This window comes from Pongo abelii, chromosome 16 (assembly GCF_028885655.2).
Source record: "Pongo abelii isolate AG06213 chromosome 16, NHGRI_mPonAbe1-v2.0_pri, whole genome shotgun sequence".
Taxonomy (NCBI): domain Eukaryota; kingdom Metazoa; phylum Chordata; class Mammalia; order Primates; family Hominidae; genus Pongo; species Pongo abelii.
In genome coordinates, this window is record NC_072001.2 from 17,995,030 (window position 1) to 18,018,655 (window position 23,626).

The 23,626-nt window shown below is 47.9% G+C and overlaps 1 protein-coding gene and 1 pseudogene across 2 annotated transcripts; both read right to left on the reverse strand.

Annotated features, from left to right (window-relative positions):
• Positions 1–2,344: 2,344 nt before the first annotated feature.
• LOC100460289 (protein WWC3-like) lies at positions 2,345–7,513 on the reverse strand (annotated as a pseudogene).
• A 4,149-nt stretch (positions 7,514–11,662) lies between these two features.
• Positions 11,663–22,264, reverse strand: LOC129050268 (golgin subfamily A member 6-like protein 7). 2 transcript variants are annotated; one of them, XM_054532070.2, is made up of 8 exons: positions 22,123–22,264; positions 20,403–20,531; positions 19,243–19,293; positions 19,061–19,154; positions 18,858–18,964; positions 17,551–17,609; positions 17,080–17,221; positions 11,663–16,784 (listed from the first exon to the last, which is right to left on the reverse strand). In XM_054532070.2, exons 1-8 carry the CDS (start codon positions 22,171–22,173, stop codon positions 15,000–15,002), a joined length of 2,418 nt encoding a protein of 805 aa, XP_054388045.1. In that variant the 5' UTR covers positions 22,174–22,264; the 3' UTR covers positions 11,663–14,999. The 2 variants fall into 2 exon arrangements, with proteins under 2 accessions (XP_054388045.1, XP_054388044.1); XM_054532069.2 differs by having other exon boundaries at positions 18,858–19,154; positions 22,123–22,250.
• Between the last annotated feature and the right edge of the window lie 1,362 nt (positions 22,265–23,626).

Below are 23,626 nucleotides of genomic sequence, written 5' to 3' on the forward strand. Positions count from 1 at the left end.
TATCTCACAAAAATTTTGTCTTATTAAGACTTGCTGGGGGACGAACTTAGACCGCAATGTTCCCAGCACAGCTGATACATGATGGGGCAGGGGAGGCGAGGAGCCCCCCAGTGTCCATGCCTGAAGCTGGCTACACAACCCGGCCCTCTGGGGACACCCAGCAGGGTCAAGTATGTCAAGTTTCTAAGGACACAAATAAATGTGTCCTTGGAACAACATAATATGTATGTGTCCTTGAAACAATGTAATAGATGTAACGTATAAAACTACCACCAGATGGCAGTATCATAAAAAGCTACCACTAGTCGGCAGTGTCACCCAAGAAACCACCACCGATGTCATATAAGAGTCTACCACCAGATGGCAGTGTCACTCGGGAATTTATCGGCGGTGTCATATAAGAATCTGCCACCAGATGGCAGTGCCATACAAGAATTCATCACCAATGTCATATAAGAATCCGCCACCAGATGGCAGTGCCGTGCAAGAATTCATCACCAATGTCATATACGAATCCGCCACAAGATGGCAGTGCCATACAAGAATTCATCATCAATGCCATATATGAATCCGCCACAAGATGGCAGTGTAATACAAGTAATAATCACGAATGACTTATGACTCCACCACGAGATGGCAGTGTCTACACACGTAAGCAAATACTTCCCAGTCTGAGAAATTTCGACCATTATAGCATCTGCCACGGAAAGCAAAGGAAAAAATAAAGAAATCAGGATGTGAAATTAAGTCAGCGCTTCTCTCTCCCACTCTGTCTCTCCTCTGTCCCAAAGTGGCCCTTGGGCCTTGTGCAGATTTCATGCCTAACTAGACTGACATTCTGGACTCTCAATCCCTTAAGGAGAAGGTGGTGGGAGAGAGGAAGGAGACTAAGAAAAAAGCCCTAATTGGATATTTCCTTTTTGACTGAACGGAATAAACATGGAGCAATCAACGTGTGGTTATAAAGAGGAACAAAGCTAATGAAGGATACCTGCATGTATGGACTTCAGAAACAATATATCTGGGGATACCAAAGTGTGTTTGCAAACACAGGGGCAGACACCAAAATAGAGATACCAAAAAGTCATGGGGCAGTCTCAGAACATGATGGCCTCTGGTTACGCAGGTAAGTGCCAACAGACTACTATTTTATAGAGTGATGAACCTATCTATTGATCCACCAATCCATCTATCTCTTGGGTAACAGAATGGTGGTGAATGGAGGGGGTCACAGAGTTGACTGCATTCAAGGGTGGAAAAGGTGAGACTCAGTCCAGGAATGTGTTCAAGGTCACACAGCTAGAAGTGGACAGGGCAGGGAACAAAAGCTTGGTCTCCCAGGTGCTAGTTTGAAGCTGTTTCCACTACACCACACTGGTTCTGCTCTCTAGTTTTATTTCTACCCTTTGAAGCATAAATACTCCATGGTATGTGACTAGGGTTTCTCAGCCTCAGCCCTCTTGACATTTGGGGCTGGACCATTCTCGAGGGGGAGGGGGTGCTGCCTTGTGCATGGTAGGATGCTTAGCAGCATCCCTGGCCTACACTCGCCAGATGCCAGGAGCATCTCCCATCCCCTAGTTGTGACAACCAAAAATGTTTCCAGACATTGCCAAGTGTTCCCCAGGGGCAGGAGGCAAAAACACCCCTGGCTGAGATCCACTATGCTGCACAAATTATCTAGTGTTTGCCTCAATGGAACATTTAAAACATTTTTGCTGTGCAAATAAAAGTCAATTAAATGGGCTGAACTTCAGGAACGGGAGACCTTGTTCTTGATCCTCTTTAAAACCAAAGGAAGATAAAGTTGCCATGGGTGGCTCACAAAAGCACATGGGATCAATATTCCCTTCCATAGCAGTTTGGTCTTCCAAGCAGGCTACAAGCAGAAAGACCCCAGCTCCAAGGAGGAGCTGAACCAACACCATCTGAATGGATGAGGCTCCACAGAGCTCCATGTTTTTCCATTTGAAGAACCACCAGAGAAACCAATTCAGTAGAAATGACTGATACTTACAGGCATGTCTTTTGAAATTAAACAATTATTTTCACTTCCACATTTGATAGAATTATGTTCTTGAAAACTATAAAAGATAAAGAGATGTCAAAGCAATAAAAGAAGTCGAGATTTCCACTAGCTACAAGCAGACACCTGTTGGCATAATGGTCTCAGGTGGGCACACACTGACGGTTCCATCTCCACATGCACGCTGTAAAGGTCACGAAGGCCCTGATCCATCTCTAGCAGCCTCTGAATGTGGAAGACTGTGTGGTTCTTACCCTAATTTTCAACAATTAAGTATTTTTTAAAAACAAGCCAAATACCTAGGAAAGACATCTTTGTCTATTTCAATGATCTTTCCCCAACACAGATCAGAAAGAGCAGGTGTGTGCTCTTCCCAATCACATCAATATTCCTAAATGTAGAGCTCAGCATGGACCTGGAAAGCCAGCCGTCCTCACTCTGGACCCCACAGTTTCCTCCCTGAACATAACCCTCGCCCCGCAGGAGGCCGCATCCGCACTTACTTCCACACACAGGAGTGCCGGCTGGTGGGGGTCCTCACTCGTGCAGCCCTTCCCAATCCCTGGGGACCCCGTGTGGCTGAAGGGCCACCACGCCTGTTAAGTCTTCGTCCCCCAAAGCCGAGGCATGTGCCCACAGTCTCTCCAGGGCACCCAGGCCTGGTCCTCCCAGCTGTCCGCCAGCTGTGCCAGCAGCGAGTCCCTCCAGGCAGGGAGGAAGGGTGTGTCCAGGGGCGAGCTTGGGGGCGACAGCGAGGACAGGGAGGAGCAGGAGGACAGTGACGCCAGGGACTGGGGCATGTCCAGGGACCGCCTCTGCTTGTGGAAGCCCGAGGGTCCTGGGGGCTCTGAAAAGGGGGCATCTCACCCCAGCGAGTTGAAGGGAATGAGGTCGAAGCGTAGAAGATGGCCACCCTCAGCGTTGGGCTTCTCCTACTGAGGGAGGCCATAGATGTCCGTGAAGCTGACCAAGCTCAGGAGCCCTGGCTGGAGGCCAGAGACCCATGGCTGCTCCCTGAGGACACCATCAGGGTGCTGGCACACAGGCTGGAATGAGAGAGCATGGCCATCTGAGATAGCAGGGCAGCCAGCCCTGCTCACCCTGTGAGCATGGAAAGGGTGACAGAGAGCAGTGGGCAATAGCAGAGACCCGTGCCCAAGTCCCAGTCCCAGTCCTGGCTGGAACACTTACTAGCCAGGTACACTTGCTCAAGCCATTCATCCCCTCTGGGCTCCCATGGGCTCACTGGGGCTGGGGTGAGAATAGTTCCCACCTCGGGCATTGTTAGGAGGAATATCTGAGAAAATGACACAGGTAAGGCCCTTGACATTGCACTCTACCATATGGTCAGGGCTGAAGAATGTGCGCAGGGCCATTCTTGAGCAGCCAAATCTTACTAGCTTAAAAAATTCATATGCTTTTTAAAAAAAACTCAAAAGAAAAATGTGCATGTGTATAGATGTACACTTCTGAAACTGTTAATTAGGTTACAAAATCCTTGAATACATTTGACTTTAGGCCTCTTACTTACCCTGAAGCCAAATGTGGTTCTCTCCATATTCCTTGAGTCATACAGCAGTAGCCTGTTACACATATAATGTATCCATTCTGTGTTAACAACATTTCAGGTCGAGCTCCAGCAGGAGAAAAACAAGCTACAAGAAACAAGTTCACGAACCAGTCATTGGAACGCTATGAACAAATACAGTTTTCTCTTTGAAAGTAACCTACCTTTTTAACTGGGACTGGAGGGAGGATGTTAAGTGGGTGCCTTCTTCCAGCTGCATAAGTAGACAGTTCCTTTTTTCCTGAAGCAGAATCCTGTAGGTAAGAAAACAGTCGATTAGTACATTTCAAAGACAGGGAGAATATTTTCATAACAAGACATTCCACTATGAATTCCCTCCAACTGAATCAGGTTGCGATGACCCCCCATTCTCAAAGCACCCAGCTCACAAGGGCCAAGATCACACATCCCTGGCACCCTGAGCAGGGCCTGCTACTCTGTGAAAGCGCCAGGCACAGTGCATGGGGGAGGGGATGCGTGAGAAGAGGAGTGGGCACGGGGATGGGTCAATGTGTGGGTGGGTGGCTGGGTGGGTGAGCTACAGGTGGACAGATAGGTGGGCAGCTAAATGGGTGGGTGGCTGGATGGGTGGCTGGGTGGGTGGATGGGTGGGTGGGTGGCTGGATGGGTGGCTAGGTGGGTGGGTGGCTGGATGGGTGGGTGGCTGGATGGGTGGCTAGATGGGTGGATGGGTGGGTGGGTGGCTGGATGGGTGGCTGGGTGGCTAGATCGGTGGATGGGTGGGTGGGTGGCTGGGTGGCTAGATCGGTGGATGGGTGGGTGGGTGGCTGGGTGGGTGGATGGGTGGATGGGTGGGTGGGTGGTTGGGTGGGTGGTTGGATGGGTGGCTGGATGTGTGGCTGGGTGGGTGGGTGGATGGCTGACTGGGTAGGTGGCTTGGTGGGTGGCTTCGTGGGTGGTTGGACGGGTGTCTGGGGATGGCTGCTTGGATGGATGGGAAGAGGGGTAAGTGAGCAGAAGGACAGATAACTAGCAGATGAGCTCAAATGCAGAGCACGCAGTCATCTGTTCAAATTCCTTGGAACAAATCAGATTCCCTCATACTAGGCCACCTTCTAGATAAGAACAAATATCATTCTAAGATCTATACAGTAAAAACATTAGAAGCAAATGAAACAAAATAGCAGCCGTTGCCATCTCCAGGTTACGGGGTTGGAGGTATTTTTGTTTTCCTTCCTTCTACTTTTGTCTACTTAGTAATTTTCTAGAATAAAATTTGTTCCTACTGCAATAAAGCCCACCACCTAGAATCGAGCCTACCATGGATAGGCACTCAATAAACAGTTGTTGGACAACTCCATGAGTAAATATGTACGCCTCTAAAAGGAAACACTCCTGGTTTACAAATGGAAATGACACTGTGACGTGTGGCCACAGTAGGCCCCTTTAATACCTTCCTCTTTCCACCAACAGGGAATGGGACATGCTGAAGGGGTTTGAAGAGCTTGGCTAGGTGGGAGTGAGAGGAAACCAGACACAGTGTCCGACAGCAGCCTGGGATTCAGAGAATCCCACCCGGCTGGTCACTCACAAGCTGTGTGGCCTTAGGCAAATGTCTCACCCTCTCTGAGCCCTTAGTTTCATTACCTGTAAAAATGGAGTCCACAATCTCCAGCTCAGGGAACTGATGCTGCATAGATAAAATAATGTACGTCAAATGACACGTGATCGACAAAGAGCTGCTATCACCCATAAAGGAAACAGATGTGCCACCAACTTAGGATAAGGAAGACAAACCAGTCTGAGTTTGTTTACGGGTTTCAACCACATGCCAGAAATTCTGATGAGCCTTTGTTTCTCTTGATGCAAACAAAATTCCAAATGGTGCCATGCAGAGGTCAGCTGGCGAGAGAGTACAAGCATCGTCCTACATGGAGCCACGACACAACCCACTTTCAAGTTCAATATCATATATTGAAACCAATGCTTTCCAAAGCATGATCCAAAGACCCCTGCGGATCCCTAAAACGCCTTCAGGGGTCCCATGAGGTCCCCTCCTTCCCAATGGCATTCAGTAGGCAGCTAGATGGTCTTCATGTTTTCACTCAAAATGACCGCATCTCAACAGGCCAAATGCACCAAGGGCCAAAGCAGCTGCCTTCTAGCAAGCCAGATGCTAAAGAGATGGACAGCAAGGGCAAATAATACCACTCTTCTCACTATAGTTTTTTGTTTCAAAAAAGTTATCAGTCATAGAAATGTTACTAATATTAACACATAATAGGGTTTTTATTGTCTTTTTTTATTTGTGGAGATGGGGCCTTGCTCTGTTGTGCAGGCTGGAGTGCAGTGGTGTGATCAGAGCTCACTGCAAACTCCACCTCCCGGGATCAAGTCATCTTCCCACCTCAGGCTCCCAAGTAGCTGGGACCACAGGCACGTGCCACCACACCCAGCTAACTTTTGTATTTTTTGTAAAGAAGAGGTTTTCTCATGTTGCCTAGGCTGGTCTCGAACTCCTGAACTAAAATAATCCTCCTGCCTTGGCCTCCCAAAGTCCTGGGATTACAGGCGTGAGCCACTGTGCCTGGCCTATTGTTATCTTTAATAAATAAATATTTAAAAAATTCCCCAGGGCTAACTTCTAAATTAGTAAATACTGACAGATAAAAATCCACGTAAACACTGACAGGTCCCTGGGTGGGGAAAAATGAAAAACAAAACAAAACAGTTAGAAAAAAGAACTTTAAAAAAACCACACAAACAAAAGCTCTTTGGAATCCACTGCATTTTAACATTGGAAGGAGGTTCTGAGACCAAAATATTTGAGAACACGTGTAATAAACTCTTGAGTAGAATGTTCTAAGATTCCACTTACCTATGATATTTTAATTTTTAAGGAAAATGTTTTGATAGCTTGTACAGATGAAAGTAATGTTTAAAAAGCAATTCTGGGGCCAGGCGTGGTGGCTCACACCTGTTATCCCAACACTTTGGGAGGCTGAGGTGGGTGGATCACGAGTTCAGGAGATCGAGACCATCCTGGTTAACACAGTGAAACCTGTCTCTACCAAAAATACAAAAAATTAGCTGGGTGTGGTCATGGGTGCCTGTAGTCCCAGCTATTTGGGAGGCTAAGGCAGGAGAAAGGCATGAACCTGGGAGTTGGAGCTTGCAGTGAGCCGAGATTGCGCCACTGCACTCCAGCCTGGGTGACAGAGCGAGACTCCGTCTCAAAAAAAAAAAAAAAAAAAAGAAAAAGCAATTCTGAAGTTCCACTGAGGGGCTTATAGAAAGGCACACTGCTTTGTATGCACTGCCTCATTCCTTACTGGTCTTTGGGTTGTATCCCTGCTTTTCAGATGAAGAAACTCATATAAAGTAGCTTGCCTCTGCTACACAAGTTCAAAGTTCGGTCAGGCTGGCTTGACCCTAAAGCCAAGGCACATTACCAACAAACAGGCATTTCCTTTACTACTGAAAAACATTTCCCCAATTTTCTGTGATACTCACATCCTATCTGGTGCTTATCAAGGGCGATATCCTCAAAAACCCCATCTTTTCCAGAAGATGGGGAGCTGAGAGTTTTCAAAGGGAGTTTAAAAGTGAGTTCAAAATACATCCCTCATTGGGCTTTGGAGCTGTAACTTGGAACCCACTCTCACAAGCACCAGGACACTATTAAGTCACAGAGGACCCCAGGGGCAGAGATGACACCAGCAGAGCGTATCCAGTGGCAAACAGTGACCAGCCCCAGGAAGCGATTTGTTGTAGGGAATTTACCCAAGCCTGGTCCAAGGCTATTAACTTTTTTCTTAATGCTTTTCAGAAATTCTAACCCAACCTGAATTCTATTAGCTCAAATCCCAAATTAATAGAATCTAAATTGAGTTCCTACTGAAAACTGGCTCCACTCTTGAGTGACCAGGTAGAATTTCCAACCCATCGCTAAATCCGTCAGCACATTCCAGCTCTGTTTTCACACAGATGACATACAGATACACTCATATGTATGGCTCGGTTTTAGACTGCCTTTAGTCATGACTTATTTTCAGATTGTTTTATCTGTAGTGAAAAAAGTTTTAGATCAAATTCCCCCCTTCTATCCAATACAACACATTTGTCATTATACAAATAGGTGCATTTTGGAGTGTGCAAGAGACAGTGCATCTGGATACAAGATCACACACAAGTGCCCATGAGTGCCACATGTGCAGTCTAATTTTATGCTGGTTATTCTGAAAGTTGCAGATGACTAAAAATGTAACTTTCTTACCAAACAGGGGCCACGCTGGCAATAACTGAGACATCTAAAAACTGGCTGGAAAATAAACTGCTAGAATAAGAGTCTTAGACATTTGCCTGACTTCTGTACTTATATTTTCAACAAAAAGAAAAGGGGTTACAGTTTCCTGGCAGAAAACTGGCCGGGGCCCAACTCCTAAAGCACATAGCCTTGTGTCTCCAATTCAAAGGAAACTAACTTCAAAGAATATTTACCACTGCTATGAAAAGGAGTAGAAAAGTAAGCTAACAGATTAAGAAAATATAAAGTCTAATTTACTGTCTTCATTTACTTTACATAAAGTACTCTTTGTAAAGATGTCATTAAATTATGACAAAGGAAAACGTGACTTCAGGTTCCGCAGAACCAAATTTTTGCTTTTTGATAGATCTTTCATTTTATAATCACCCCTATAATAAAAGCAGTCATCCTTGGAAAGAGGATTTCTCAGGATGACAGGCATCTTGCAATAGAGACGTGGGGTTCTCTGTTGAACATCAGCATCTTGTATAAATGCCTGCCACACACTAACATGAGCAAGCTAAAATAACAAAGGATATCACAAGCATTGACACAAGCCTTCCGAGAGATTATCTAGGGTATGTGTCCTTCATCTCCAGCCTGCTCCCTCAGCCCAGGAGATGTGCGCCAGCTCCCTCCAGAGATGCCGGCTCTGAGCAGCTGGGAGGCCGCTGCACGTATCATCTGCCAGGGCGGGAGGCTTGAAGGAGGTGAGCATCTCTCTCTTTCTCCCCCCGGATGACACCCCAGCCCAGCAAACGCCTCCCATTTGCTGCTGATAACACTGCAGGTGAGACAGGAAGACTGGGCCCAGCTCTACAGCTGGCACAGCTCAGCCTTAAGGCGCCAACCTCACTCTCTCTGCACTTGGCCCACGCCAGTCTCCTAATGCTGCCAGCCTGTGCTGGGGGAAGCCTCCTACCATGTGGCCCCATACTTGCACACTGCAAGCACCCCTCCATTGAAGGGAGGTGGCATGGAGAAATGGGCCCTGTGTGTACTGGCACAGAAGGCCCAGAGCTACAAGGGCCCCACCCCCATGAGATGTGCGTGCCAGTGCTTAGCACATGTGGATGTGCTTCTCCCGCCAAGGTCATTTAGCAGCAGATTCAGGAAACATGCTTGGGGCGATTAGGTCCTGGTCGAGGGCTCTGAGTCCCAGGACTCAGCACCTGGGCTGGTCTCATGTGAGGCCCCCATGAGTCAAAGCTGTCTGGCTTTGCTGTCCCCACCCTTGAACCCAGGCATCGGGGCTAACACTGGCTCCATGGAGGGCTGCAGACTTGTACTCAGGGGCCACAGCACGTGTGTGTGCTGGATTTCCACATGTTGACAGCAGCCACAGTCAAAGGAGCCTGGGTGTGGGGCCCTGAGATGCAGGCGACATTTGTGGGGCCAAGTCCTCCCCCCTTCACAGAGAAGCAACAGCAACTCCCAGGTCCTCCTATGCAGAACACACATACAAGAATATCAGGGGTGGAACAGAAGGAAATGTTTAGCTGAAAACAAATGCAGCCACCATCTCAGGCAAAATGAAATTCACCTGCCCAGGGCTCTGAGCTCAACTCTCCAGACACCACTGCTTCCCTGAGGCTGCCGTGAGCCCCTCGTGCCAAGCCACAGACTTGTCTCCTATGAAGATGACCCATGAACATCCAAGCATAAAGGACGCCAACAATACAGACACCCATTGTGAAACAGTAGGAGTAAGAGCATCTGAACAGATCCAATCATCCAAGCGTCTATTAGAGTCTCTGTGGAGCTGCTCATGTGAGCTCCGGGGGCGAGACTTTAACACGTGGGGGAGGGGCTGCTCTCCAAAGCCCAGCTGATAGCCACAGAGAAACTGCTGCTAAGTGTGGAAGGCAGGCCCAGCCTTTGACACAATCTGCAATCTCACACAGCAAGTGGAAACCAGGACACATGGCACACGAGGAAAGGCTGAACGACCCAGTGGCACCGAATACCAAAGCCACCATGCTGGCTTTGCTTGTCCTGCGTGGTGAAGGAGCCTCGGGACAGATGCACGACAGGTGGCCAGCTTCCCAATGCCAGAGAAGAGCAGGCTCTCCTGGTTAGAAATCAAAGTTGGAGAGGAAAGCAGTAGGTGGATACCCACCATGCTCACCATGTCAGGAACAGGGAATTCTTCCCCCCATGCAACAGAGCTGCCCGGGCCGGAGTGGGACCACAGCCTGCTCAGGGCAGGGTCCCACAAAGGCAGGTGAAAGCACCAAGCACAAACTTCGGGAAGGGTGGGGCATTGTGGGAGGTGGAGGTCACCCATCTTCCCTCACTCCTTCCCCCTTATCACCTCCTGCTTCAGAGCAGAGGCTCCAGAGACCCAGGGAGCAGAAGGCAGTGTCGCCCACCGCATGCCCCTCCTAGACCAGGGAACATCCAGGCAGGAGAAGCTCTGAGCGATCATCAGGAACACCCTTCAGCCACACACAAGCCACCCCGTGGAGTTTTTCCAGCAGGCTTTCTGCTGGAGGACCTGTCCCCGCTGACCCATCTCTCCATGGCGCTTTGTGCGGAGGTGGCCCGTGCACATCGCAGCTCCTCCTCCAGGCGCTCCCGCTCCTCCTCCAGCAGGGCCACATCTCCCGCGGAGCGGCGCTGTGCAATGATGAGCTGAAGCTCCTGCCGCAGGGCCTCCTTCTCCTTGATGAGCTGCAGCCGGTCCCTGTCAGCCTCGGCCGTGCCTGGCCGGGACTCATTGTCAAGCTGGGCCAGCTGCTGCTGGATGTTGGCGACTTTGCAAGAGAGACAGGGAGGAAACAAGGACATCAGCGGACTGAAAACGCCATCTTCACATCGTCTCCACGTTCCACACTGATTCTGTAAACTCCCTTTGCCAAATAAGTAGTGAAATGATTGCACCAAGTGACCCTTAGACTTTAAAGGATTTGGAAACAATGTCCTAAAAAAATGGTGCAGAAATCTTTTCCTGAAGCTCCCTTAGCCTGACATTCGAGATGACAATAATCCCATCGTGCCTGTTCCGAAGACATGACAAAAAGGCCAGCAGCCCTCAACATGCCCATACTCTGGGCGGCTCAGACTCCTGGTTTCCTACGTGAAACTGTCCCAGAGCAGGAGGGAGTCTGCTTGTTTCTTCTGCCCACCCTCATCAGTAGCTAAACAGCATGCTGGACCCCCAGAAGCGCTGCGGGCCTCCCGCCTCCTCAGCTGTGTCTAACTACTGTCAGCCGCTTTAGCAAAGTAACAAAGGAGAAATGCCCTCATCATCTGGCTTCCTGAAGGGAAGACCTTGGAAGCCCCATGCTCCATGTCTTCTGGTTCTGTGTGCTCCTCCCTGCACCAGAGCCCCTGGCCGTACGTGAATTCAAAACACCTTGCAGAGAGCAAGTGGGCACTTGACAAAAGCTGAGTGCATTGAATAGTGAACAAACACGCCTGAAAATATGTGAGAGGACGAGAGGCAGCCCTGTGAGCGTGGATGCTGCTGAGAGATGACCTGGGTGGATGCAAAGTGCAACAATCCTCAAGGTGGAAAAACGGAGGCTCCTATCAGTTTCCGTGCCTCGAAATTTCCAAGTGCTTGCTTGGCAAACAGACTGCATTACTTTTTGTGTCATGAGGTGCTGTTGAATGCAGATTAAGTGAAACAGATGTGGCCTGTATTTTTAAAGCATCCTTTAAAAGTAAGAGTAGAATGTTTTAAACCCTTTAAGTAGGGTTAAAGAGGAGGGATATGTTTCCAGGGAGCAACTAGGAATGGCAAACTCAACCTGAACCCCATGCTGTGGAGGCCATAGTTTGGCATACTCTCCCAAAAACAAAATCCAAAGGCTTCTCTGACATCACAAAGAGCTGTGAGAACAGGGAAGTGGCAGGCACACATGGCCCTATATCCTCCGAGGGAGATGCAGGGCAGAGGTGCTCCTGAGACTGACTCCTCCTGTGCCCGTGGTCCACGGCACTAACCAAGGCTGGCTTCCCACCTGCTGGGTCTAGACCTCAGAAGCCTTCTCTACACTATGAGCCATGTGGATATCCCCAATTGACTAGCATTGCCACACACGTTAAAACCTGCCACCCAGCCCTGAGCCAAGTCAGGCTTCACCTAAACTAGACATGAGCACAGGGACTCATGAGGATCGGGCATGACTCCCTCTCTAGCCACCAAACAAATCTGAAAGCCCACAGTTAAGGAAAGAAATGGGTACACAAGTTACAGTTTAAATGTATGCATTTTACTCAAGTCCACTTCAACAAGTTAAAGACACTAGTTGAATGTCAGTAGCTTTATTAGACAAGTTATTTTCGAACTTAAAACTAATTTCCGGAAAATGTGTTGGAAGATGGTGCCAAACCATGTCACCAGAAAAACTAATGACAGAGGCAGCTGAACAGGGCTAGGACTCCAGCTGGGCTTAAGCATCCACCTACGTCTAATTAGTGTAATTAAAATTTGTGGCAGTCATATACCCAAAGCCCAAGGAAAATACACTCGAAGCAAACCCACAAATAAGTCAGTGCTAAATCAGACATTATACCCAATGACATTTCTGGAACATTCTACAGTAGACCAAGACAAGTTAAGAAATAAATATAAAAGATGGAGAACAATCAGCAAATCTGTGTCCTCATACTTTTTTTCATTTCCATTTATCTGATCCATAGGAAAGTCTACCTGAGCCCAGCTAAATTTTGCCCGTTTTGTACTCATGCTAATTATCATACATATAATATAAACAGAAGTATTTTACAAAGCACTCCTTTTGAGTTTTCTGAGCCTTAAATATGAAGAGATCAAGATTCCATTTGAGTCTGCCAGCTCTAGGTTAGCTGCTAGCCTACAAGGATTCGAGCTGTTGAAGGTGGCAGAAGATCCAATTCCAGATAATCACAACTTTTCCAGGAAAATCTCAAGTAATATGCACTATCAGAAAAAAAATGAGGAAAAAATGAATTATAGGAGGGAGGAGAGGCAAAGGGTGAGTTTCAAAAGGGCTGTCTGCTGCAGGCTTAAAGAAAGAGAACAGCAGCCCAAATTAAACCATGTCCTGTCACTTCCCACAGCTGGCAGGAAAAATATGCAAGGACATACAGCAAGGGACGACATCTCCAGCAGAAACAAAATCTGGATGAGGTTGACTTCTTGCAACCCATCTGGAAATGTTTGGGGTGTGCTGAATGCTAGGCAAACATTTCCGTGCCTTCGAATTGTGGGGTTTAATAATAAAATTTCAAAACAAAGCAACAATGCAAACAATCTCATCTTCATTTCAGAGCTATATTTGAATCTAGAAGAAACTGGAATATATTGGAAAGTTCAATTTCTTTCTTTGTCTCCATGTTCTAGGAGTGAATATTTGGGGCCTGCTTCAGCAAGGTCGAGAGAGGCACATCTGTCTGTCTGTACTGGAAGCCAAAAGCCCTAGGATTCCTTCAACAATCGATTGTTCTTATGTCCCCATGAGACAGACAAGACGGCTTTGCCTTTAAAGCCATGTGACTTGTCTACCTTGCCATGGGCTGGAAACAAGCCATCTGCAGGGAGTATCTTTAGTACATTAGGTTTACTTGAAGAAACAGACTTTCTGCCTAAGGCTAAACACAGATGTACTGAGTTTCAATGCACCTTCTTCTACATGCACGCCAAACAGCTGATCCACTGGTTGGAGCCTTGCTCCTGTGAGTGCTGTTGTTCCAATTTTGGGTATTAAAGTAAAAACAATTTCCAGAAAGACTTTTCTTTGAAATATAATTTCAGTGAAATTAAATACATGGAAGTAAAGCGAGGTCATGGTTAAAGTTTGCAAAAAAATAAAAATAATAACTTTCCCAAGTTTTTTGTAAAGAGAACTAATAGCGGCTTAAAATTAGAGAGGATTTTTTTTTTTTCTGTGAGTCAACTATATTCTTCAGTGATTCTTATTTTTGAGGGGTAATGCATTTTATGGCCTATATAAAATCTCTCCCAAATGCCTTTAAAAGCCTTAAAATATATGTCCCCATGTCCTGATAGTGAAGAAAGCAAATGTTCAATCAAGCATGCAGTTTCTTATTTATTATGTGATTCCCAAATTCTATTCCCTGAGCAGGTCTAATGTAGACAGACATAAAATATGAATCATTTTTCCCTTATGATTTTTGCCCATACACTTTTCTGTTACAACCCAGGCACCATTAAACCATGCATTTATGCCACAGAAACTATTTAGACTCTCACAAAAAAATGTGTCCCCCCCACCATCAAAAACAGTTGTTGGAAGGTAATTGAAGATCTCAGCCAGGACTTGAGTGACCAGGCCTAGGAAGTGACCCCGACAGTCTATAGTGCTTTTCCCACATTTGGTGATTGGTCAACAGTAGAGGGCTAAGAGGCTAAGAAACTGAGTGTGAAGTGATAGTTAAGAGGCTGGAGAGCCTAGCTGAATGTTTGGCACTCTCACAGGGCTGAAATGACCTAATGAGAATTTGGATCCCAGGAAGGAGATGGGACCTTGGTGGGGACCCTGGAAGGGCCACCCCTAGGAGTCCAAATGAATAAAACATAGACCAGCTGTCACAAAACCTACAACCTGCTTTGAACTAGCTTAGTCCCAAACCAGATGAAGGTGGTCTGCTCTTACTCCAATTGTGTGCCATAAAGTCAAAGTCATTACTCTCTGGAGGCAGATAAAAGTTTACTAGGCATGCCATAAGACAAGACAACACAAGACTAAATGAGAAAGACCAAGAAAAAAACAATAGAAACGTACATAGATATTATAGTCCTCAGGTAGAAACTTTTTTTTTTTTTTTGAGATGTAGTCTCACTCTGTCACCCAGACTGGAGGCAGTGGTGTGATGTAGACTCACTGCAACCTCAGCCTCCCGCGTAGCCGGGATGACAGGCGTGCGCAACCATGCCCAGCTAACTTTTTTAACGGGGTTTCATCATGTTGGCCAGGCTGGTCTTGAACTCCTGACTTAAGATGAACCACCTGCCTAGGCCTCCCAAAGTGCTGCGATTACAAGTGTGGGCGACTGCACCAAGCCAGTATTTTGCCACAATTTAAAATAAATTTTCTTTTTTCTCTTTTTTTCAAGTTTGTTCTCAGACTATATTCACAAAGTTCCACGGCGGCTTACACTTCTGTAGGCCTTGTTGACAGTGCCGGCTTTTAGATACTGATGATCTTCATCTTTTTCTTATCTCCTCGGTAGAAGAATGGGATGCAGGAGGTGCTGCCTAAGACTGGGCGCTCCTGGGCGTTCTTCCTTCCACCAAGCAGCTGCATCATCTGCTGTGCAGTGCGGTTGTCATGGGAATAACCCTTCCCGGGCTCTCGTGCAGGCTCCACGCTGCCAGGGTGGCTCCTATCAGAAAGGTCTTTGGAGGGAGGGAGGCAGGGCTCTGAGCACCGCTCCTCCTGCATCTTCTCCTCCTGCTCTCCCATCCTCTCCTTCTCCCACATCTTCTCCTCCTGCCCCCGCATCTTCTTCTTCTCCTCCCGCATCTTCGCCTCCTCCTCCCGCATCTTCTCCTGCTTCTGCATCTGCTCTTCCTTCTCCCGCAGCTCCTTTTCCTGCTCCTGAAGCCTTTCCTCCTGTATCCACATCTTCTCCTCCTCCTCGCGCATCTTCTCATCCTGATCCCACAGCCTCTCCTCCTTCAATCGCAGCCTCTCGTCCTGCTCCCGCATCTGCTCCTCCAGCTCGCGCATATGCTCCTCCTGCTTCCACATCTGCTCCTCCACCTCTCCCATCTGCTCCTCCTTCTTCCGCATCTTCTTCTCCAGCTCGCGCAGCTCCTTCTCCTGCTTCCTCATCTGCTCCTCCTGCTTCCGCATCTGCTCCTCCAGCTCGGGCCTCTGCTCCTCCTGCTTCCTCATCTGCTCCTCCTTCCGCATCTGCTCCTCCTGCTTCCTCATCTGCTCTTCCTGCTTCCGCATCTGCTCCTCCAGCTTGGGCCTCTGCTCCTCCTGCTTCCTCATCTGCTCCTCCTTCCGCATCTGCTCCTCCTGCTTCCTCATCTGCTCCTCCTGCTTCCTCATCTGCTCCTCCTGCTTCCGCATCTGCTCCTCCTGCTTCCGCATCTGCTCCTCCTGCTTCCTCATCTGCTCCTCCTGCTTCCTCATCTGCTCCTCCTGCTTCCTCATCTGCTCCTCCTGCTTCCTCATCTGCTCCTCCTGCTTCCGCATCTGCTCCTCCTTCTTCCGCATCTGCTCCTCCTGCTTCCTCATCTGCTCCTCCTGCTTCTGCATCTGCTTCTCCAGCTCACGCAGCTCCTTCTCCTGCTTCCTCATCTGCTCCTCCTGCTTCCACATCTGCTCCTCCTGCTTCCGCATCTGCTCCTCCTGCTTCCGCATCTGCTCCTCCTGCTTCCTCATCTGCTCCTCCTGCTTCCTCATCTGCTCCTCCTTCTTCCGCATCTGCTCCTCCTGCTTCCGCATCTGCTCCTCCAGCTTGGGCCTCTGCTCCTCCTGCTTCCACACCTGCTCCTCCTGCTTCCACATCTGCTCCTTCTGCTTCTGCATCTGCTCCTCCAGTTCGCGCACCTCCTTCTCCTGCTTCCACATCTTCTCCTCCTGCTCCCGCATCTTGTCCTCCTCCTCCCGCATCTGCTTCTCCTGCTGCCACAGCCTCTCCTCCTGTCTCCACATCTTCTCCTCCTGTCTCCACATCTTCTCCTCCTGCTCCCCCATCTGCTGCTCCTGCTCCCTCATCTGCTGCTCCTGCTCCTGCATCTTCTTTTCCTGCTCCCACATCTGCTCCTGCTGCTCCCGCAGCTCCTTCTCCTGTGCGCACAGCCTCTCCTCCTGTCTCCGCATCTTTTCCTCCTGCTTCCGTATCTTCTCCTCCTGATCCCGTAGCTTCTCCTCCTGCTTCCGTATCTTCTCCTCCTGATCCTGAAGCTTCTCCTCCTGCCTCCACATCTTCTCCTCCTGTAAAGTGTTGGTTTGAACCTGAAAAGGAAATAGACTCATAAGCTAACTATATAAATGTAATCTATAAAACAATGGTTTTCATCTATGGTTCTTTAAAAAGAAATTTTAAGCCCTAACCCTGAGGTTCTGATTTCCCAGGCAGGTCCCCACTTTGTAGATTTTTAGCACACTCTAGAGGATTCTATGGCGGGACCAGAATAAGGGCCCAAATTTTCCAACTCTTGGCTGGACACTCTCCATACCCTGCATGATCCCTTGACCATGGTCCCAGCTGGATGCTGCTCCCACAGCTCTGAGGGCTGCAGTCTCTCACCTGTGGCAGCAGGATTTTGTCCTTCTCTGGCTTCCTTTTTAGCTCCTTGATGTTGAGCTGGATCTCAGACTTTTCAGATTCTACGATTTGAAGTTTTTCTTGTAGTTTGGCATTTTTCTCCTTCAGCTCCTCATTGGTTATGCTATAGCCAGAGGCAGTAGAGAAAGGAATGAATGAAGAACAGAAAGGACTGCTTTGGTGATCGACGCTCTGCCTCACCCCACAACCACAGAATCATGGCACTGGAAGGGACCCCAGGAATTAAAACTCCCAGGTGGCAGGCCAGAGAGAGGACATGAGTTGCCTGAGGCTACCCTATGAGTCAGTGGCACAGTCAGCACTGGAGCTTCCCTGCGCACACATGAAAACCTGTATGAGCCTCTCACCATGCTCACCTGTACCCCCCACCTCCCAGCACACCACCCCCACTAAGGGCTCCCAGACCTCCCATCCCACCTTCCCCCATCCTACGTGTTCCTATACAGCTCCAGACTCATGGCGTCCCTCTCGTTTGTTAACTCCTCGATGTACTACAAATAGAGAAAGGTCAAGTCAGGATAGAGCAGGCAGAGGAGCAGCTGGCTGACCAGTAACGACAGCTACAGTGACTACTCCACAGTAACTCTTGCTCCCTCTCAATCACACCTGACATGTTCTCAAGACATTTCCAAGCCCATGGTCTCATTTGTTTTCCTTTCTTTCTTTCTTTCTTTCTTTTTTTTTTCAGATGGAGTTTCTCTCTTGTTGCCCACGCTGGAGTGCACAGGCGCGATCTCACCCCATCGCAACCTCTGCCTCCTGGGTTCAAGTGATTCTTCTGCCTCAGCCTCCTAAGTAGCTGGGATTACAGGCATGCACCACCGCACCTGGCTCTCACTTGTTTTTCAAAGAACTCAGTAAGGGTGGAAGGGACAGGGAAAGAGATTGAATTGATAGCTGGCTAACAGGGTCCCAGAGAGATCAGATAATATTGCTATTGCTATTACTCTTATTACTACCACTGTTGGAACCTTTATTGAGTGCTTCACCAGGCACGATGCTAACAATCCCATTTAATCCTCACAACCACCATAGGAGACAGTTACCATGATCACCTCTATTGTGTAGATGAAAAACATGGGGTATTAAAGGTTAAGTGCTTGCCTAAGATCACTTAGAGCTGGGATTTCAACACCCAGGTATATCTGATTCTCTAAGCCCATTCTTTCGCTGGGGGTAGGGACACAGATAAGGAGAAGGAAATTAATCCTTTGTTGATTTTTGAAAGAATGATACATTGGCATAGTCCAAACATCAGAAGGTACAGAAGGGAAATATTTCCCCCCAATACTGTTCCTATCTCCTGAGTTTTTTATGAATCCTTACAAACATGTTTTATGTATATTACCATAATACATACACATACACACACACACATATGTGTGTTCCCTCTCTCTACACAAATGGTAACATACTAAAGATACTCTTCTGTACCTTCATGGTACAAGTACCCTAACCCCCACCTAGGATTTGACCAAGGGTGCAGCCAAGTATGGGCAGGGTGGGCACTTGGCCTCGGAGCTCTGTGTCCAGTGCTCGCTCCCCACAGCACCCCGCAACTCACCCACAGCAGCTGACTCAGCCCTAACCTGCCTCTAACAACCACACACAAAAGCAGCAAGAAATGGCCCATGCTGTCTTCTGGGCAGGACGCTGCATCCTGCAGAAGGGACCTTTAGGCTCATTCCTCTATCTGCAAAGCTGGGCTCCCATGGGACTGGGCAGGTGGTTGGACTCACCCTGTCTGCCTTCTTGTGCTGTGTGGGCACAGAGGAGAGGGCCCGCTGTAACTCTCCTTCAAAGTGCCAGGAATGATGCAGGTGGCCTGCCAGATCCTGGGACTCTCCTGGAATGAGAGAGGTTGAGATGCGGCCCAAAGGACTCCCCCTAAAGGCCTGTGAAAGTGCGAGGTTGAGGGATGATGGGGTGCCCAGATTCCCACCTTCAAATTTCCCGGCAGCATCCTGGCTGTAATAGAGCACTGTCTCCAGTTCAGTTTTCTGACACATAAGGATTTGTACGGTATGATCCTGGGCCTTTGGGAGAAAAGACAAGCAAGTGCTGAAAGAGAAGCAAAGAAACCTCATCCAGAGGACAGGAGGGAACTTCACACCCTCCACTCACCTCTAGCTGCCTCCTTAGGGCTGGCTGATGTTGATGGCTCACCTTCTTTTCCTATAGGAAGAGGAAGACAGAGCTCTTACTAGGGGGAAGCAGAGATCCACAGCAAGAGACATGCCCCCAGAATGGCCCCCTGCCCCAGGACAGGCCCACCCATGGGACCAGGTTATCAGGGACCCTGTGGGGATGGGCTGGAATCTGGGAGGTGAGCCTTCCTCCCCAGGCTGGGAGTAGGCGAGAGGAGACTTGGGCCTCTACATCTGAGTGCCCCCCAAACCCAGCAGTCATGTCATGAGCAAACAAAGAAACCATGTTACTTCTTTCAGCTGAGCTCGGTTCTGTTGTTTCTGTGGGGAGAGTCAAAGGAAGGTGACTGAGGGTGGCCCCTTGACTCTATTCCCCAGGCCAGGAAGTGGTAAGCAGGGGTCAGGAATGGATTTTAAGGGCAAAGTTCTTAGACCCAGTGGGAGCATGAACTGGTCAACACTCCTTAACTCCCAAAGAAAAAGGATTTGGTTCTTTGTTGGTTTTTGCCCACAGCCACAGAACTGAAAGTCTGAAACTAGATTTTCTGGAAAAGACGGTAACAGAAACCTTCAGACATGGAATGTGAGAAAAGCCCACCCTTCTGCTAGCTTGTGATTTAGAAAGATGTGTTCATTCAACAAGCATTGACCAAGTACATGGGGACCGGGGACAGTTCTTCACAGCTGGGATATAGGATGGAAAAGGCAGACAGGAGCCCTTGGCCCCAAGGTTTCCATTCTAGTGAATCTTTAAATCACAGACTCTCAGAGCAAACAGAAACCTCTGACACTCTAACTCTACCTCCTCAGGAAATGGAAGCCCAAAGAGGAGAGGCGTTTACAGCAGGTGCTAGACTAGGGATTAACACAAAAACAACAACAATAACAAATCTGATTTAAACTTCACACATGTAAGTAAAACATTACCACCCCTATTTTACAGATGTGAAAAGAGAGGTCCAAAGAACTCAAGTAATTTGCTGTAAATCATGTCCCTCACAGATGGAGAGAGAGGTAGGATTCAAACCCAGAATTCTTAACCAGTACCCGGCAGTTCTTCCTTCTACAATCTTAACAGTTACCCTCAACCTCCCCTTGTGTCCCCTGTCCTCAGGAGACCAGCCAGCCAAGACTCACATCCTCAGCTGAATGGCAACCACCAGAAGTGGTTGTCTCAGGGTTAGTGCCATTATTTATTTTCTTCTGTTTGGTGTCGGTTGCTCCGGTACCAACACCAGCACTGTTCCACTGATGATAGTCTGTAAACTGTGGAAAAGAGGAGGAGTGATACTCATGAGAACTACAAGCTCCTACAGTCACTTTACAGTTTATACAAAATACTCTCATAGACCATCTGATTTAATGCCACCAACAACTGTACGAGGTGCTGTCACAATCACTTAGTGACTGGGAGGGATTGATACCGTGGCTAAAAGAAAGGCAGTAATGGAACTTAAACTCAGTCTTCTGACTGTGAGCTCTGTGGTTTTGCCACAAATCAGCAGCTGCCAGGGACCAAAACCAGAGGCAGAGGTAGAAAAATAAAAAGTAGGCAGGAAGGTGTACACTGTGTGGTTTACAGTCACACATCCTGTTAGAGTCATGTATCCTCAGGGCAGAAGGCAGCCTTTCTGTTAAATGTGGGAATTAAACAAAAGAGGACAACCCAAGCTGCATTTCAGAGAGAAGTCTTGTATACTCAGAAATCTATGTGACTATCATCCCTAAGAACATTAATGTATTGTCTCTCCCAAGAGAATCAAGGAAAACTGATGCTTCAGAAAGATGCCTCATATGTATCCTGTGGTACTCAAAGTACCCCAGGATGAGATGAGATGAGGAAGATTCAAGTTGTCAAGTTCAGTTTCCCAAGATCTCTTCTGCAGAAGATGAGCAAATCTCACTTCAAAGATCACTGACTGATGGGCACTCTGGTGCCAGAACCATGGAGAATTCAAATATGAGGTGGAGAACTTAGGAAAAACTGTTGAAGTCTCTCTGAAGAGTAGAAGCCTGGGAGAAAACCAAACCAAACCAAACCTGTTTTCCCACTGCCACCCAGAGGCACTGTCAACATTTTGAGTTCACAAGGGAGGTGTAGGCTTTTCAAACTGTCAACGTCTGTGTTAAGGGAGTAAGGCATCCTGAAACTTCTCACTCCTAGGTCACACGGTCCCCACTCCCCTTCCAGCTGGAAATCTGTGCTGCAACCAGAGGAACCATGAGAACACTTAGGGGATGGGTCCTAAGATCAAAGGCCAGTCTTGCAGCAGTAATGACAGTTCCTAGAGGGACTGTGCCATCAGTACGTTCCACTCCTCCCTGGTGTGGTGGGGGATGGGGGACACATCAGTGCCATGCCCAAGTTGCCTCTTTGAGATTGGGGTGGTGTTCACATGGTTGGGACCCAGGTACTTGGAAACGTGAGCCCAAAGAGCCCAGGGAGGTTGGGCTTGGGGCAGCGGTAGGTGAGGGCCGAGTATGGAGCGGGGAGTCCCAGGAGTCACCTGCCCAAAGTCACCGTAGGGTGACTGGTGAGAGCAGGTGCTGGGGCATCCAGTTCCTTGGAAACATGAGCCCAAAGGGCCCAGGGAGGTCAGTTTTTGAGCAAGAGGGGGTGAGGGCAGAGTACAGAGTGGGGAGCCCCATGAGTCGCCAGCTCAAAGTCAGATGAGGTCAGGGGCAGACTGCTGAGGGGTTGGGGCTGACACAAGATTTTGGTTAGGGGAGCCCAGAGGCACTGGGGGGGCCCAGCCCGGTTTACTTCTGGAGTGACATGGACTCTGGCAGCTGTTCTGCTGTCAGAGGGGCCTGGGGCAGGGTTGGGTTTGGGGTGTCACAATCTGATGCATTTTACCTTTTCCTTGGCCTCAGCCAATTTGCTCTGTTGGGTTTTTTCTGACATCATGGGGTGGGGAGGTGGGGTTGGGGCCACATTGGCGTGATCCAGGCGAGGACAATGATATGCCTCCAGTCACGTACCACGCAGCTATGTGACTGAGCCAGAGAAGGCGTCACCAGGGCTGCACTAGAATGCAGAATAGGGGCGTGGCCTTAATGCTGCAAGCCCATTGGTCAATGAGAAAGATGAAAGGGAAAGGAGGTGGGGCCAGACAGCAGCGTGTCATGAAGGTCCTGTGATGTCACAAGGAAAGCTGCCCATGCAACTGCTGTCCCCGTGCACTCTGGGAGAGGGGCGGGGCTGGCTTTCACTTTCTAAACTTTAAAACTTTATCACCTTAATTGAGGTACAAATCCTATTATAATGGAAAATTTACAGCATGCTTGATGATTAATAAAGCAGACTATATTATCCAACATTCCAATAAGATAAAATAATCACAGTGATTTCTCTTTTTTGGAAAAAGTTTCTCTTATTCTCCTACATTATTGTTAAGGGCTTTTTTTTTTTTCAAACTAGAGACATGTCTTTAAAATATCTTTAAAAACACAAAGGTTTTGAGGTGGGTGTGGTGGCTCATGCCTGTAATCGCAGCACCTTGGTAGGCTGACATGGGTGTATCACCTGAGATCAACAGTTCAAGACCAAAATTTTTGTATTTTAGTGTGTATTTTAGTATTTAATACCTCATTTAGGGCTACATAAATTTAATCTGATTCAGTGACTTAAAGAAATATAGATTTCATTATTGTCACTTAAAATTTGCAGAGGAAGGCAGTCCAGGGTTCTTTTTAGTTTCCTGATACTTCCTTAGCCATGTTTTTATTCTTGTGGTTACAATGTGGCTGCTGTATTTCCAGGTCTTGGACTGCCTTCCAAGGAGGGAAAGAGGAAGGTCAAAAGGCTGAGTCTGTCTCTTTTTAACTGAAAAACATAGATTTCTCAAAAGTTTTAAGATTATACTGCAATTCAATTTTCATCCTTTTTTTTTTTTTTTTGAAATGCAGTCTCATTCTGTTGCCAGGCTGCAGTGCAGTGGCGCAGTCTCGACTCACTGTCACGGCGTCTGCCTCAGCCTCTCTAATAGCTGGGAATACAGGCACATGCCACCACGCCTGGCTCATTTTTTTTTTGTATTTTTAGTAGGGACGGGGTTTCACCATGTTGGCCAGGCTGGTTTTGAACTCGACCTTGTGATCTGCCCGCCTCTGCCTCCCAAAGTGCTAGGATTACAGGCGTGAGCCATCGCGCCCAGACTTGTGAGGTTTTAATACATAGTATTAAAGCTATGCTGGTTAGACAATTTGGAATATGTTTCTTCTCCTATTTCTGACAGAGTTGATGTAAGATGTGTGCTATTTCTTCCTTAAGCATTTGGAAAGAATTCACTTATTAAGCCATGAGAGACTGTAGTTTTCTTTTTAAGGTGTTTAATTACAGGTTCAATTACATATATTTG

Excerpts from the sequence above, each read along its gene's own strand:
- LOC129050268 (XM_054532069.2), bottom strand. The coding sequence starts at position 22,173 with ATGATGTCAGAAAAAACCCAACAGAGCAAATTGGCTGAGGCCAAGGAA. Across the intron at positions 19,155-19,242 it reads CCCTAAGGAGGCAGCTAGAG|GCCCAGGATCATACCGTACA; the intron begins GTGAGTGGAGGG and ends TTTCTCCCAAAG. Across the intron at positions 17,610-18,857 it reads AGCACAAGAAGGCAGACAGG|TACATCGAGGAGTTAACAAA; the intron begins GTGAGTCCAACC and ends CTCTATTTGTAG.